The sequence below is a fragment of the Heteronotia binoei genome, chromosome 2, assembly GCF_032191835.1.
Source record: "Heteronotia binoei isolate CCM8104 ecotype False Entrance Well chromosome 2, APGP_CSIRO_Hbin_v1, whole genome shotgun sequence".
Lineage (NCBI taxonomy): Eukaryota > Metazoa > Chordata > Lepidosauria > Squamata > Gekkonidae > Heteronotia > Heteronotia binoei.
Genome location: NC_083224.1, coordinates 58,696,580 through 58,712,308, shown reverse-complemented (window position 1 = coordinate 58,712,308; position 15,729 = coordinate 58,696,580). Strand labels below are relative to the sequence as shown.

General features: G+C 40.7%; 1 protein-coding gene across 6 annotated transcripts in view; it reads right to left on the bottom strand.

Annotated features, from left to right (window-relative positions):
* The window catches only part of PPFIA4 (PTPRF interacting protein alpha 4), a 285,024-nt gene that overhangs the window by 2,641 nt on the left and 266,654 nt on the right, over positions 1 to 15,729 (bottom strand). For 4 of the 6 annotated variants that reach the window (XM_060231094.1, XM_060231093.1, XM_060231097.1 and 1 more), the window contains 2 exons: positions 2,476 to 2,653; positions 1,456 to 1,550 (listed from right to left, as the gene is read on the bottom strand). In XM_060231094.1, the coding sequence (XP_060087077.1) occupies positions 1,492 to 1,550; positions 2,476 to 2,653 (237 nt within the window). In that variant the 3' untranslated portion in view covers positions 1,456 to 1,491. The remainder of the gene's footprint in view (positions 1 to 1,455; positions 1,551 to 2,475; positions 2,654 to 15,729) is intronic. The other 2 variants (XM_060231095.1, XM_060231098.1) reach the window with 1 other exon arrangement.

Genomic DNA, 15,729 nt, shown 5'->3' with positions numbered 1-15,729 from the left:
ATCCACTCCGGATCCACTCCGCGGAGTTTTCTGTGGGAAATCCATCCACGCCGGATCGACTGCTGTGTGGGCGGCACCCTCTCCCTTTCCGTCCTCCCACCCCATCCACCCCCTTGGCCAATCATCAGCCTTTCGTGGCGCTTCCCCAAAGTGCCGGCACGGCCATTTTTTTTTTAAACTTTACAGTTTTGCGTAATAGCGATATTTCGAAATTAACAAATAGAAAAAAAAAACCCTCCTGGAATAGCCTCAATTGCCACTTCAATTGGTTTCGTTAGAATTTTTTATTATTATTATTGACTTTAGTTGCGTTATTTCGCTGTTGCGTTATCTCGATAATGCGAAAACGACCATTGTTGGGGGGGGGGAATCTAGTGCCGGTGTGGGCCAAAGCGTTCATGTGTGTGTGTTTTAAAAAGGGAATGCCTCCCTCAGCTGTGCCACCAGGATTTCTGGACCTGCACAAAATCGCCATGTATAAAATGGGAAGTTGGAGTCCTGTATTCTTCTCCCTGGCTACATTCCGCTCGGTTAGAAAATAGACGCGAGCTCGCTCTTCACACGCGCCACAGAAGGGGAAGGAGAGAATGGAGCGGGGGGGAGCTCTGGCAGCAGGAATCAGTCAGGTCCCCGTTGCAAGCGCCAGCCGGGGAGGGGAAAGAGAGCGGAGGAAATTTGGGGGGGGGGGGAATCTAGTGCTTCAGAATTTGGGGGGGGAATCTAGTGCTAGGATTCTCCACTGTGAATGCTTCCGTTAATACATAAAGGGCTGTGGAGGATTCTACAGCTGCAGCCAATCCATAAGCAGCAGCAGCACACGTGATGCGGTTTGTCCAAGAAAAGAAGGGGAGGGAACAGCTCGATGTTACGTTAGTACGTCATTACGCAACCAGACTTGCGCTTAAAAAAAAAATGATTGACAGGGCGTCGGACTCAAGTCGATGCCAGTGGGAAAACGATTTGAGCCGGGGCTTCAGGGAAGGCGACTCCGCAAAGAGTCACTAGTGGGAAAACGAGAAAAATGATCCGGACATAATTGCGCCGCGGAATAAGGGGAGCAAACGCTAAGTGCGAAAATGACCAAGGTTTGTGTTGGGGTTAGGCTGATTCAATGACTGCCAGAAGCCACATGACAACTGTACTGAGTTCTCAGGTCTGATACAGAGATAAATACAGATTGTAGGTCAGTGTGGATGTTGCAGTCCAAGCATACAACTGTTTCATGTGACACCCTTTGTTCTCATACTGTTTCCTGCACTTCCACCTTAGTACTACAGGACCAGACCAGTAACACAAGAGACTTCCTTGAAAACAAGACCTAAGACAAGAAGAGCTATGTTTTAAAGCTCAGAGGAAATATACTCAAATTCATATTGTATAGAAATTCTGGTTTCTTCCATGAAGTTCTGTGAAATACTGTGATTGTTGCTACTCTGTCCTAGTTTCTAAGCTTACCTGGAGCCTGGGCCAAGTCTCATTGGAAACTGAATTTCAGCAGGAGTATGTACGAACTGTGGACGTCTCCAGTCTTTGGGACCCAGATGCACCAACTGCAAACCATTCACCAACAACACACAAAAGCATGCTATTAATGAGGACACAGCACTCATGCGAAGCAAACCATTAGATTTGGATTGCCTGTTGAGGATGAAGATGCTTTTGTTTCAAGCTATTGTTTTTGTCAACAAAGAACTAGTATCTGGTGCTATTAATACAAGTAAAAATGTAGAATTCTAGCACAGAAGGGATAGTGGATCAATGAACATATGGCCTCAAAGAGAAAATTTGGCCAGCTGAATGACAAAAATGAAGCCTAAAGGAGCTAGACTATTCATAGTCATCTAATTGAGAGAGTTGGGGCAGTCTCAGAACTTGGTAGAGGTTGGGAGTTGATTTATTCTCTAGATTTCTAAAATTCTTATGAGCCCTAATAATATTATTCTGTTCACAAGGTTTTGGGCCAAAGTCAAATGCGAAATAGGTAAATAGATACAAATGACTCTGGTCCTTGATCTTTTTTGTATCACTGCTCTCAAATTAAAGAAATAAAAAAAAAACCTGTGACAACCCAATTTCTGATCAGAATTAAAAACATATATCTAGGGCCCGGGTGCTAGGGGAGGTTATTGCTTCCTTTTCCTCCCCATTTTTCTTTTACAAAACCCTTTGTCCATGCCATCCCCCCCACAAAAAAAAAACTCCTAGCAAGAATTACTGTTTGCTGGGGAAGTGAGAGAATACCACCACCACGTATATGCTTGTCATTACAGGGCAAACAGTGGTTCCAGAGGGATCATGAATATTGTGAAAAAGCAAAAGGGGTGGGATTATGGGATCCGTTTAAAACTTTCCTTGCAGTAATGTGATCTACCCCCTCCCTTGTGGATGCCTTATAGCATTCAGATACCTGAGAGACTGAAGATGTTAGTTTGAAATTATTTATTCCATACATAAGAACAACAAGTTGAACAGTACCTTCCGGTGGCATTTTCTTCGGTGGTGCTGAAGGAGGTGGCAGAGGTACTAAGGAAGTCACTCGAAATCCTGCTGGGAGAGTCTCTGCTGACCCACTGAGCATGTTGATGCTGTGAATGTCTCGCGGTCGGAAACGCTTTCGCCAGGAAGGAGTTCGCCGAAAGCTCTTATCATCGCCCTGTAGGGGAAGAAAAATTATTCTGCATATCAAGCCATATGATCAGCAGAGCATTTGGAAGGAAAACAGAGGTCATGCCTCCTGTACCACAGGAGGGTATATTTGGGGAAGCTGCAGGTACAAAATAATTTCATTAATCCTGCATCAACCAAATTGACAGTTTCAAGCAGATGCAATGAAAAGTCCTATGGTCAAGAAAGCCTTTATTGTAAAGCAGGCAAGACTGTGCAAGGAGAATGTGTTCAGATTATACTCATACTATAAAGCCTGATTATATGAAAAACCTTCTTGTGAACATGCCTGAAGTCAGGATCTTAGGCAATAAAATAACGGACCACAATATTAGGACTTCTTCACTCTCCCCTACCCCCAATATCAGGTGCAGGACAGACTTCCAGGATTTGGAGAATGCTGAGCTGACCTGCCTCTCTAAGGGGGGCAGACTGGAGCTTCTGTTCGGGGTAGTAAAGGGCAAATTTTTGCCTTCTGCCTACTTTTCTCAGTGAGAGATTAGTCCAAGATATGCATAGGAAATTTTGAGGTGATTTACCTTGGCTAAAATGGAGTCCCAGGGGGGCTCCTTTGAGGCTTTGAGGGATCCCCGGAGAAGAATTGCATATTCATCATCTGCAGAAGCTTACAGAGTCATTTATTTGACATAAGCTTGACAAGATCCTAATCTTCTTTGAGACTGCTAAACACCTGATGCTGTACGAGACCAGTGTTGATCTGGATAACCTTAGAAAAAGGTATTGATTGTTATCTACCATTCCGGGACTATTTTAAAGCAAACAAAATAATATTAGAAGGTGGGAAAGAGAAAGTTTGAAAGCTTGGAAGAAGAAGAGGAGAAGGGGTGAATTTTGGACTTTGTTAAATTAAGGACAGTGTTAAAAATTGGAAAGGAATTTATTGTTTTGTCTACCTGCGGCCGTGGAGTGAAAGCACCATCATCAGAGATCTGCAGTTTCTACAGTCAACACAGGAAATACGTCAAGTGTCGTGAGACTTTGTTACCAGTGAGAACGTGGCTTGGGGCAAGCAAAGCAGGAAGTAACTATTGAAGAAGTAGACCTACTCTAGGATTGTATTACCATAGAAAAACATTGGCGGTCATTACTGGGAGGCTAAATTTTTAAAAAATTAATATCTGAGCCTGGGAAGGTCGGAGGACGGCAAAATTAGGCTCATTTGAAAGGGCAAGTTCTAATCTATCAAACCTGATAGTTGAAATTTAATTTGGTGATATCAAATTTTGGACTAAATTCACCACAAAAAAGAAAGACAATATTTAATTGGATTAAAAAAAACAAAACTGTAATATAATTTGCTTACGAGTTCATATTAAACAAAAGAATTATAAATTTTTATGGAATAAACAATTGGGACTGGATTTTTTTTCATTGGCTGAACAGAAGAAAAGGGGTGTGATTTTTTATATTAAACAAGAATTGGACCCAAAAATAATATTTAAAGATAAAGATGGAAGATTTGTGGCAGTGGAAGTAATAATAAATGCGAAAATTTTTTTATTATTGGGACTGTATGCACCAAATGGTGCAAAAGATGTTTTTTTAAAGACATTATAAAACAACTTCATGAAGTGACATACGGCCAGGTCATGATTATGGGAGACTTTAGTGGAACAATTCAGAATACATTGGACAGATCTGGGAAAAAAATAACAATAAAGAAGGAAAACTGCCAAAATCCTTCTTTGAACTGGTTAAACAAGAAAACTTGGAAGACATATGGAGAAAATTTAATCCTGAAGTACGAGATTATACATTTTTTTCAGCAGGACACAATACTTTTTCCAGAATTGACATGCTATGGGGTACAAAGGACTTAGGCCTTATAACGAAGAATATAGAGATCTTACTGAAGATAGGTGCAGATCATAACCCAAATTATGGATACAAAACTGTCTTAAAAAGTGAGAAGATGGAGATTAAATGAAGATTTGCTACAAAATAAAGAATTAGTGACATCTCTAGAAAACAAAACTAAAGCTTTCTTTCAAATAAATGATAAAGATGATATAGAATTTCAGATGGTGTGGGATGCTTATAAAGCCAAAATGAGAGGAATATTGATTACATTAAACAATAAGGACAAAAGGGCAAAAAACAAAAACAAATGTTGGACATTCAAAATGAAATAAAGCAAAAAGGAGAACTGAGGAAAAGGTCAGAGAAAAAGAAAATTATAAGGGAGATTACAATACTACAAGCACAAATGAGACATTTGTTAAATAAGGAATTGGAATGGAATTTGAAAAAATTACAACAGAAATTCTTTGAGGGAGCGAATAAACCTGGAAAGTATTTGGCCTGGCAATTGAAGAAAAAGAAAATTATTAATAAAATTGTGGTTGATGGAAGAGACATGGTAGATCAAAAAGGAATAAAGAGAGAATTTTTCAAGTACTATGCTAAATTATTTAAAGGTGTTAAAGTAAAGAAGGAAAGGATGGAAGCGTATTTGCAAAAGATTAAAACAGCACCCTTAACTGAATATATGAAAAAATTTTTGAATGATCCAATTGAAAAATAGAAATTGAAGCAGCAATTAATGCAATGAAAATTGGAAAAGCACCTGGGCCAGATGGATATATGGCAAAATTTTTAAAATTTTTTAAAGATGAATTAGTACCGAAACCTCAAAAATTGATGAATATGATAAGAATAAAAGGGAAAATACCAAATACATGGATGGAAGCTGTAATTTCTTTGATTCCTAAGGAAGATAGAGATGTCACGAATGTAAGGAACTATAGACCAATTTCATTACTAAATAATGACTATAAGATATATACAAGAATTTTGGCATAACGACTTAAACAATATTTGATAAATTTCATAAAGGAAGACCAAGCGGGATTTCTCCCTAAAAGGCAAATAAGAGACAATATTAGAACTGTTGTAAATATTGTAGAATATTATGAAAGACATCCAGAGAAGGAAGTTGCATTATTCTTTGCGAATGCAGAGAAAGCTTTTGACAATTTGAACTGGGACTTTATGTTTGCAGTAATGGAGAAAATAGAGTTGGGGGAAAACTTTATAAGAATAATAAAGGCAATATATACTGAACAACGTGCAAGGTTATGTATAAATGCAGATCTTACAGATGAAATGGTAATCAGCAAACGTACAAGACAAGGTTGTCCGCTTTCACCTTTGTTGTTTATAATGACTATTGAAATTTTATTGATGCAAATACAAGATGATAAAGAAATAGAAGGGTTGAGAGTTAAAGGATTTATTTACAAATATAGAGCATTTGCAGATGATATAATGTTTATAAATGAAAATCCTACACAAGTAACACCTTTGTTGTTAGCTAAAATACAAGAATATGGAGAACTGGCAGGATTTTATGTTAATAAAGAAAAATAAAAAAATTTATGTAAAAATATGCAAGTAAATAAACAAAAGGAGTTGCAGAGACTAACAGGATGTGAAGTTACCTCTAAAGTAAAATATTTGGGTGTGGAAATAATGAAGAATATTGACCTGTTCAAAAATAACTATGAAAAGCTATGGCGTAAAATGGATGAAGATATGATAAAATGGAATAAGCTTAATTTGTCATTGCTTGGAAGAATAGCTACAATTAAGATGAATACTTTGCCGAGAATAATGTATTTGTTTCAAACTATTCTGATTGTGAAAGACAGTAAACAATTTAACAAATGGCAAAGGAAGATTTCGGAATTTGTATGGGCTGGGAAGAAACCAAGGATTAAAATGAAAGTTTTAATAGATGCTAAAGAAAGAGGAGGATTCCAATTACCAGATTTAAGATTACCATATATCATGAAGTAGTTTGCTTAGTGTGGATAAAAGACTGGGTGATGCTGTTGAATAAAAAACTTTTAGTGTTGGAAGATCATGGAAATAAATTCAGCTGGCATGCTTATATGTATTATGGGAAGAAAAAGATGAATACTTGTTTTCTCTCACCATTATATAAGAAATAATTTGTTGAATACCTGGGTGAAATATAAGAAATATGGTGATGAAAGAAAACCATTATGGATAGTGCCAGCAGAAGTGATAAAAATAATAGCTGAGACAGGTGAGGAAAAATGGCTGTCATACAATCAACTGTTAAAAACACAAAGTGGCAAAATAGAATTGAAAACTGCTGTGGAGTTGAATAACAAATACGATTGGTTTCAAATGCAACAAATAAAGAGTTTGGTGGAAAATGATATTAAAACTGAAGGAATAAGACGAGAGCAAACAGAAATGGAAAAGTTCTGCTTGGAGTAATGAAAAATTAATTTCAAAAACTTATATGTTACTTTTAAAATGGTCTACAGAAGATGAAGTGGTGAAATCTAAAATGATTAAATGGGCAATAAAGGTAAATAAAGAAATATAGATGCATACATGGGAATAAGAACATGTTAGATCAGGCCAATGGCCCATCCAGTCCAACACTCTGTGTCACACAGTGGCAAAAAATTTATATATATATACACACAGAGAAACACACACTGTGGCTAATAGCCACTGATGGACCTCTGCTCCATGTTTTTATCTAAACCCCTCTTGAAGGTGGCTATGCTTGTGGCTGCCACCACCTCCTGAGGCAGTGAATTCCACATGTTAATCACCCTTTGGGTGAAGAAGTATTTCCTTTTATCCGTTTTAACCTGTCTGCTCAGCAATTTCATCAAATGCCCACGAGTTCTTGTATTGTGAGAAAGGGAGAAAAGTACTTCTTTCTCTACTTTCTCCATCCCATGCATTATCTTGTAAACCTCTATCATGTCACCCCACAGTCGACGTTTCTCCAAGCTAAAGAGTCCCAAGCGTTTCAACCTTTCTTCATAGGGAAAATGTTCCAGCCCTTTAATCATTCTAGTTGCCCTTTTCTGCACTTTCTCCAATGCTATAATATCCTTTTTGAGGTGCGGCGACCAGAACTGCATACAGTACTCTAAATGAGACCGCACCATCGATTTATACAGGGGCATTATGATACTGGCTGATTTGTTTTCAATTCCCTTCCTAATAATTCCCAGCATGGCGTTGGCCTTGTTTATTGCAAACGCACACTGTCTTGACATTTTCAGTGAGTTATCTACCACGACCTCAAGATCTCTCTCTTGGTCAGTCTCTGCCAGTTCACACCCCATCAACTTGTATTTGTAGCTGGGATTCTTGGCCCCCATGTGCATAACTTTGCACTTGGCCACATTGAACTGCATCTGCCACGTTGACGCCCACTCACCCAGCCTCAACAGATCTCTTTGGAGTTCCTCACAATCCTCTCTGGTTCTCACCACCCTGAACAATTTAGTGTCATCCGCAAACTTGGCCACTTCACTGCTCACTCCCAACTCTAAATCATTTATGAACAAGTTAAAGAGCATGGAACCCAGTACTGAGCCCCGTGGCACCCCACTGCTTACCGTCCTCCACTGCGAAGACTGCCCATTTATACTCACTCTCTGCTTCCTATTACTCAGCCAGTTTTTGATCCACAAGAGGACCTGTCCTTTTACTCCATGACTCTCAAGCTTTCTAAGGAGCCTTTGATGAGGAACTTTATCAAAAGCTTTCTGGAAGTCAAGGTAAACAACATCTATTGGGCTCCTTTGTCCACATGTTTGTTCACCCCCTCAAAGAAATGTAACAGGTTACTGAGGCAAGATCTTCCCTTACAGAACCCATGCTGAGTCCTCCTCAATAACCCATGTCCATCATTCTGTCCTTGATAATGCTTTCTACCAACTTTCCCGGTATTGAAGTCAGACTGACTGGCCTGTAATTTCCCGGATCTCCTCTGGAACCCTTTTTAAAGATGGGGGTGATATTTGCTACCTTCCAGTCCTCAGGAACGGAGACAGATTTCAATGAAAGATTACAGATTTTTGTTAGAAGATCTACAAGTTCAACTTTGAGTTCTTTCAGAACTCTTGGATGTATGCCATCCGGACTTGGTGACTTATTAGTTTTTAATTTGTCTATCAGTTGTAGGACCTCCTCTTTTGTCACCTCAATCTGACTCAGGTCTTTCAACACCCCTTCCAAAATTAGTGGTTCTGGGGCAGGCAAAATGTTCTCATCTTCCACAGTGAAGACGGAGGCAAAAAATTCATTCAGCTTCTCAGCCATTTCCCTATCCTCCTTCAGAAATACTTTTACCCCATGGTCATCCAAGGGCCCCATTGCCTCCCTGGCTGGTTTCCTACTTCTAATATATTTGAAGAAATTTTATTGTTGGTCTTTATGTTTTTTGCAATAAGCTCCTCATAGTCCCTTTTTGCCTGCCTGATCACAGTCTTGCATTTGATTTGCCACAGCCTGTGTTCCCTTTTACTAATCTCACTTGGACTGGTTTTCCACCGCTTAAAGGAGTTCTTCTTACCTTTTACAACTTCCATTACTTTGTTTGTTAACCATGCAGGCCTTTTCTTATGCTTGTTTGTGCCTTTCCTAACTTGTGGTATGTATTTTATCTGAGCTTCTAGGATTATGGTTTTAAATAGTTTCCAAGCTTCCCCAAGTGTTTTGACCGTATTTACCTTTCCTTTCAGTTTCCTCCTCACATGCCTCCTCATCTTAGTGAATTTACCCCTTTTAAAGTTAAACGTGGTTGTGCCGGTCTTTTGGGGCAACTCCCTATTTATACAAACGGTGAAATCAATAACATTATGGTCACTGTTCCCAAGTGGCGCAATCACTTTTACATCTCTCACCAAGTCTTGGGCATTACTTAGGACCAAATCCAGGATCGCCCCACCCCTGGTAGATTCTGAGACCATCTGCTCCATAGCACAGTCATTGAGAGCATCAAGAAACTCAATCTCTTTCTCTCGACCAGAACACATATTGACCCAATCAATCTGCGGGTAGTTAAAATCACCTATTACGACACAGTTTTTATGTTTAGGCACTATCTTTAAGCCTTCCATCATATTATAATCGTCCTCTCTCTTGATTTGGTGGGCGATAACAAACTCCCATAGTTAAATTTCCTTTTGGGCCCTCTATTTCAACCCGAAGCATTTCTAAAAGGGAATCTAATTCTCTGACCTCAGTCTTACTGGACCGTATATCCTCTCTGACATACAGAGCCACCTCACCTCCAACCCTTCCCTCCCTATCCTTCCGATATAACTTATATCCAGGAATCACCGTGTCCCACTGATTCTCCTCATTCCACCAAGTTTCTGACATTCCCAAAAGTCTATGTTTTCTCCCAACACTAAACATTCCAATTCACCAATTTTACTTCAAACCTTTTCTAGCATTTGCATACAAACATCTATAATTTCCCAGGCAAGCTAGGCCTGCCACCTTCCTCCTGCCGCCTCGAGACTCTGGCAGACAGTCCATACTGTTTGTCACCATAACAGTGGACAACTCTGATCCATTACCCGGTAGAAAAATAGCAGCCAACCCTTCATCTCTTTGAGATGAGTCCTCCCGAACCAGAGACATTTCATCTCCTGTTGGCTTTCCCCCAAGATTTAGTTTAAAAACTGCTCTGCTACCTTTATGATTTTAAGTGCCAGCAGCCTGGTTCCATCCGGGGACAAGTGGAGACTGTCTCTTTTGTACAGCTCCCGCTTGTTCCAGAAAGCATCCCAGTGCCTAACAAACTTAAACCCTTCCTCCTTACACCATCGTCTCATCCACACATTGAGACTTCTAATTTGTGTCTGTCTCTCCTGCCCTGTACGTGGAACAGGTAGCACTTCTGAGAAGGCTACCTTGGAGGTCCTGGCCTTAAGTCTTCCACCTAGCAGCCTAAATTTTTCCTCCAGGACCTCACGACTGTATTTCCTCACATCGTTGGTGCCAACATGCACCACGACCCCAGGCTCCTCCCCAGCACTGTCTATCAGCCTATCTACTACATGCGTAATGTCCGCTACCTTCACACCAGGCAGGCAAGTCACCATACGGTCAGTATGCGGTTTCACCACCCAGCTGTCTACTTGCCTAAGGATCGAATCACCAACTAACAAAAAAACCCCTCTCCCCCTGCCCAGGGATGGTTCCTTGGTGCAAAAGGATTCCCGCTCACCAACCGAAGAAGAGGTCCCTTCTGAGGGCGCATTCCCCTTATCCTCAGCACGGTGCCCTGTTCCTTCTTGACCCTCATGCTCTCTGGCAGCAACGGGGCTGCTACGTTCAGAGCGGGGCTCATCTAATACGCCCCCGAGAGTCTTTCCCAAGTGCCTAACTGACCTTCTCTGCTTCTCCAGGGCAGTCACCTCAGCCTCAAGGGTACGAACTCATTCCCTGAGGACCAGGAGCTCCTTGCATCGAGCACAAACCCAAGACTTCTGTTCTTTGGGGAGATAGTCATACATGTGACACTCAGTGCAAAACACTGGAAAGCCCCCAACCCCCTGCTGGAAGAACTTTATGGAAGAACTCTATGAAACTTTCAACATGTCAGAGTATTAAAGAGAACTGTTTTAAAAAGATGTATAGATGGTATATGACTCCTAAAAAATTGGCAAAGTTGAATAACAAGATGCCAGACAGATGTTGGAAATGCAAAAAACATGAAGGTTCTTTCTACCATGTGTGGTGGACTTGTGAAAGAGTGAAAAAGTATTGGCAGATGATCCAACAAGAAATTTCTACCATCTTGGGATATGAATTCAAGAAAGTTACAGAGACTTTTCTGTTGAGATTACAAATGGAAAAATTTCCAAAAGAAGATAGAACTATAATTTGGTACTTGATTTCAGCTGCTAGGACACTATATGTGCAGTTATGGAAGCAAGAAAAAATACCAGAAAAATGGGATTCGATTGTACAAGTTATGATTTGGAGTGAGATGGACAAATTAACAAGAACTTTAAGAGGCTACGATTTAGAAGATTTTAAAAGGGAGTGGGAAAAAATTAGAAGTTATGTAGAAGACGAGTGGAAAGTAAAAGGACTTTGGACAATTTTTGATAATGATTAAACTTTAGAAGGAAGAAGAATATTAATTTTAGTTCTTAGTAATTAAGGGTACCTTTTAATGTTAATATTTTGAGTAAATAACACTGGTGGGGGTCAAGTAATGGGGGGAGGGGTGATTAGAAAGAAGCATATGGGATAGATGAAAAGAAGTTATTAATGGAAATTGTTACCATATGTTATCAATAAAATTGTTTAAAACAATATCAAGTGCAGGACAGAAGAACCTTCTAAGAAAAATCATGAGGAAACAGCCTCCCAGGAAGACTGATGGGAAAGATTGTATCTCAACTCTTTTATGTTCAAAAATCAGGAACTTGGCTTTAAAAAACACACAAGTAGTCCAATAATAATGATTATTTATCCTGCCACCATTTTTTTTAAAAAACCCCAATATTCTCAATAAAATTTATGCTGTATTCTAAAACTAAGTGGCCCCTCTGTTGATAAGAAACAACACTGAGCAAGTAATCCCTTTAAAATGAGGCTCCAGTCTAGGGCTGCTGCATTGCAATTATGCATCTATTTTATGACTGCTGGTATGCTTGTAATACAAAATTTGAAAAAATATAACGAAATTCCAGTTAAAATCTTGGCATGCATCTTATAATGATGAAAGCTACTAAATTCATTAGACATTAACAGTAACCTGCTGTCAGGAGTGAACGTAGACTTTTAGACATCCAGCTTAAGGGGTAAGAAAACCCCAGTCAGCTCCATCAGTCTTCATAAAATATTCCCATCTGGAGACACACAGACTTTCAGTAATACAAACAGCTTAGCATCCAGCAGAACTGCTATATCCTAACCCAGTGATATGATTTCAGGAACAGACCCTATTTCACTATATTTAACATATCTTTTCTGATTCTAGAAATGTTCTAGGAATTTTACTGTTCCATTCCCCAAACGATAACCATCACAAAGATAACTATAATGGTGGATTGTTGCTGTGGAACATTTGCATTTATAAAGTGACAACGCTACTATGACAAGTGCAAGGTAGTATATTCCATGAAAAATATTTATGAAATAATTTCCCTTCCTGCTTTTTCTGCCCTGGTCCCAACCTGGTGGAACATGCTGCCATTAGAGATCAGAGTGCTACTACATGACCGACTACCTTTTTGTAGGGCCTGTAAAATGGAGCTGTTCCACCAGACCTTTGAGTGAGGTGGTGGACTCCCTTAGTACATTGAGTCTGGCCTCCCTTGTGGCAGTATTTCATCTTCTATCAGGCCAATTGATGTATCATCGGTTCCAGCTCTGTCTGTATTATGGCCTGATTTATCTACCGTCTGAAATGGAGTAATTTCGTTATTGTTTTAACTGCTAATATTTGTTGTTAATTGTCTATTGTTTTATTGTTACTTGTTAAAATTTGTTGTAATCCATCCTGAGCCCACCCATGGGATAGGGTGGAATATAAATCAGTAATAAATAAATAAATAGCGAGGGGCATATATTATTGTAGCCTCTCCAGTGTTTACATATATATTTTTATTTGTTTACATTATTTATAGTCAGCCTTTCTCACTTGGACTCAAGGCAGATTGCAGAGGGAGTCAATACAATACACAGTATGGGATATATAAACAATGCAATATCCGCTGCGTTTGATACGGTTGACTATCAGTTGCTAGCCCATCGCCTCGCTGACACAGGGATTCAGAGGCTAGCCTTACAATGACTTTCCTCTTTCCTACGTAGTCAGGGACAAAGGGTGTCAACTGGGGGAGAGTCGTCCCAGAGACACCCACTTAATTGCGGTGTGCTTCAGGGGGCGGTTCTATTCCCAATGTTGTTTAACATCTACATGTGACCCCTTGCCCAGATTGTCTAGAGGTATGGGCAGGGTTGCCATCAGTATGCTGATGACACCCAGCTCTATTTACTGATGGACAGTCGACCTGACAATGTCCCAGAAAGCCTGGATCAGGTGTTGAAAGCCATGGCTGGTTGGCTTAAGCTGAGCCGACTGAAGCTGAACCCGACAAAGACAGAGGTCCTGTGCTTGAGTTGCGGTGGCCTGGGCAGGGAAATCCCTCTACCAGCTTTTGACAGGGTGCCATTGACAATGGCGCCCAAGGTCAGAAGCTTGGGGGTGCTATTGAAGGCCTCCCTGACGATGAAGGCCCAGATAGCAGCAACTGCGAAATCTGCCTTTTTTCATCTTAGGCGGGCAAAACAGTTGGTTCCTTTCCTTGACCGTGGTGACCTGGCAACTGTGATTCATGCAACGGTCACCTCGAGATTGGACTAGTGTAATGCCCTCTACTTGGGGCTGCCTTTGTCGCAAACCCGGAAACTTCAGCTAGTGCAGAACACGGCTGCTAGGCTGTTATTGGAGCTGCCCAAGTGGGAGCACATACAGCCAGTGCTGCAGGAACTGCACTGGCTACCAATAGTATACCGGATTCGCTACAAGGTGCTGGTTATCACTTTTAAAGCCCTATATGGCCGAGGACCCGTTTACCTGAGGGACCATCTGTCCACACACGTTTCCCAGAGAGTACTAAGATCTGGATCTCAACATCTCCTAGTGATCTCTAGGCTGAAGGAGGCGAGACTGTTGACCACCAGGGATCAGGCCTTTTCAGTGGCAGCCCCCTCCTGGTGGAATCAATTGTCAGAAGAGGTTAGGGCGTTGTGGGACCTCGCTCAGTTCTGCAAGGCCTGTAATACCATTCTCTTCTAGCAAGCCTTCAATCGACCGTAAGAGAATTCTGGAACAACTGTCGTCCTGAGAATATGAATAACATCTAATTTGTTAGCACCAACTGTATATTGCTTTAACTTATATTGTTTAATGGTTTTATTGATTTTATGATTGTGAACATAGTTTACTATGATTTTGATGTAAGCCACCCTGAGCCCGCCATGGCGGGGAGGGTGGAGTATAAATCAAATTAAACATAAACATAAATAACAGGATTAGGATTGTAGAACCAATCAGAAGTTTAAAAATAGAACTGAAGCAAAGCATAAGCATTAACGTTACACATTAAATGATGCAAAATTATATAGCAGGATTGTAGTTTCACTAAACTATACACAGTAGTATAGATTACAATCTAGTAATTTATCCAAGTAACTCTGGGAACGACCCTTGGCACTTACTGTGAGGGGTCCTTCTCCTAAGAGGACAGGAGGACATCTTGGGTGTTTCCCACCGTCCAATCAGGGAGGCAGGAATCTTAAAATCTTCCTCTTCCTATGGCTGTGGGAACCACCCCTCTCTCAGTTTGGGTGACTCCGAGAAGCAGTAAGAAGAATATCATACCTAAAACACTCCTAATGTAAACAACTAACAGTTGGTGAGAAAAAAACAATGGCATTAATCAGGCCGACCGACTAGAAAACCCTTATAGGAATAAATAGGTAAAAAACAGGTAGCAGTTATTAGCATGAAAAAACCTTAGATGAAGGCTACAGAACTAGATACAGAAAGATACTGCCCAAGGTAGGGCGAGAGAAGGGAGGGCAAGATGTCCTCCTGTCCTCTTATGAGAAGGACCCCTCACGGTAAGTGCCAAGGGTCCTTCTCCCTAAGAGGCAGAGGACATCTTGGGTGCTCCCAGAGCAGTATGTTAGTCAGGGTGGGATCGCCCTACTCAGACAGTACATGTTGCAGGATTCGTCTGCCAAAGGTTGCATCCGCTGACGCGTATGCATTCAATTTGTAGTGGCATATAAAGGTGGAGATAGACGACCACGTAGCTGCTTTACACACTTCCTCAACAGAGGCGTTCTTATTAAAGGCTGCATTGGTGGCCGCACTTCTGGTCGAATGCGCAGTGATCCCAGCGGGAACCTGAAGATGTAATGCTCTGTACGCTTCCGTTATACACTGCTTGATGGCATAACTAATGGCTGACTTGGACATTTTCTGACCCAATCTGGGCGCTGCTATGTTAATGAACATGGAATCTGACGTACGAATAGATTCAGTTCTAATCAGGTAAACCTTGATTGCTCTACGCACGTCTAGGGTATGCCATGTGCGCTCCTTGGGATGCTTAGGATCCGGACAAAAAGATGGTAAATTGATTCCTTGGCTTTGGTGGAACCTAGACGAAATCTTCGGCTGGAAGGTAGGGTCCGAATAAAGAACAACTTTGTCCTTGTGGA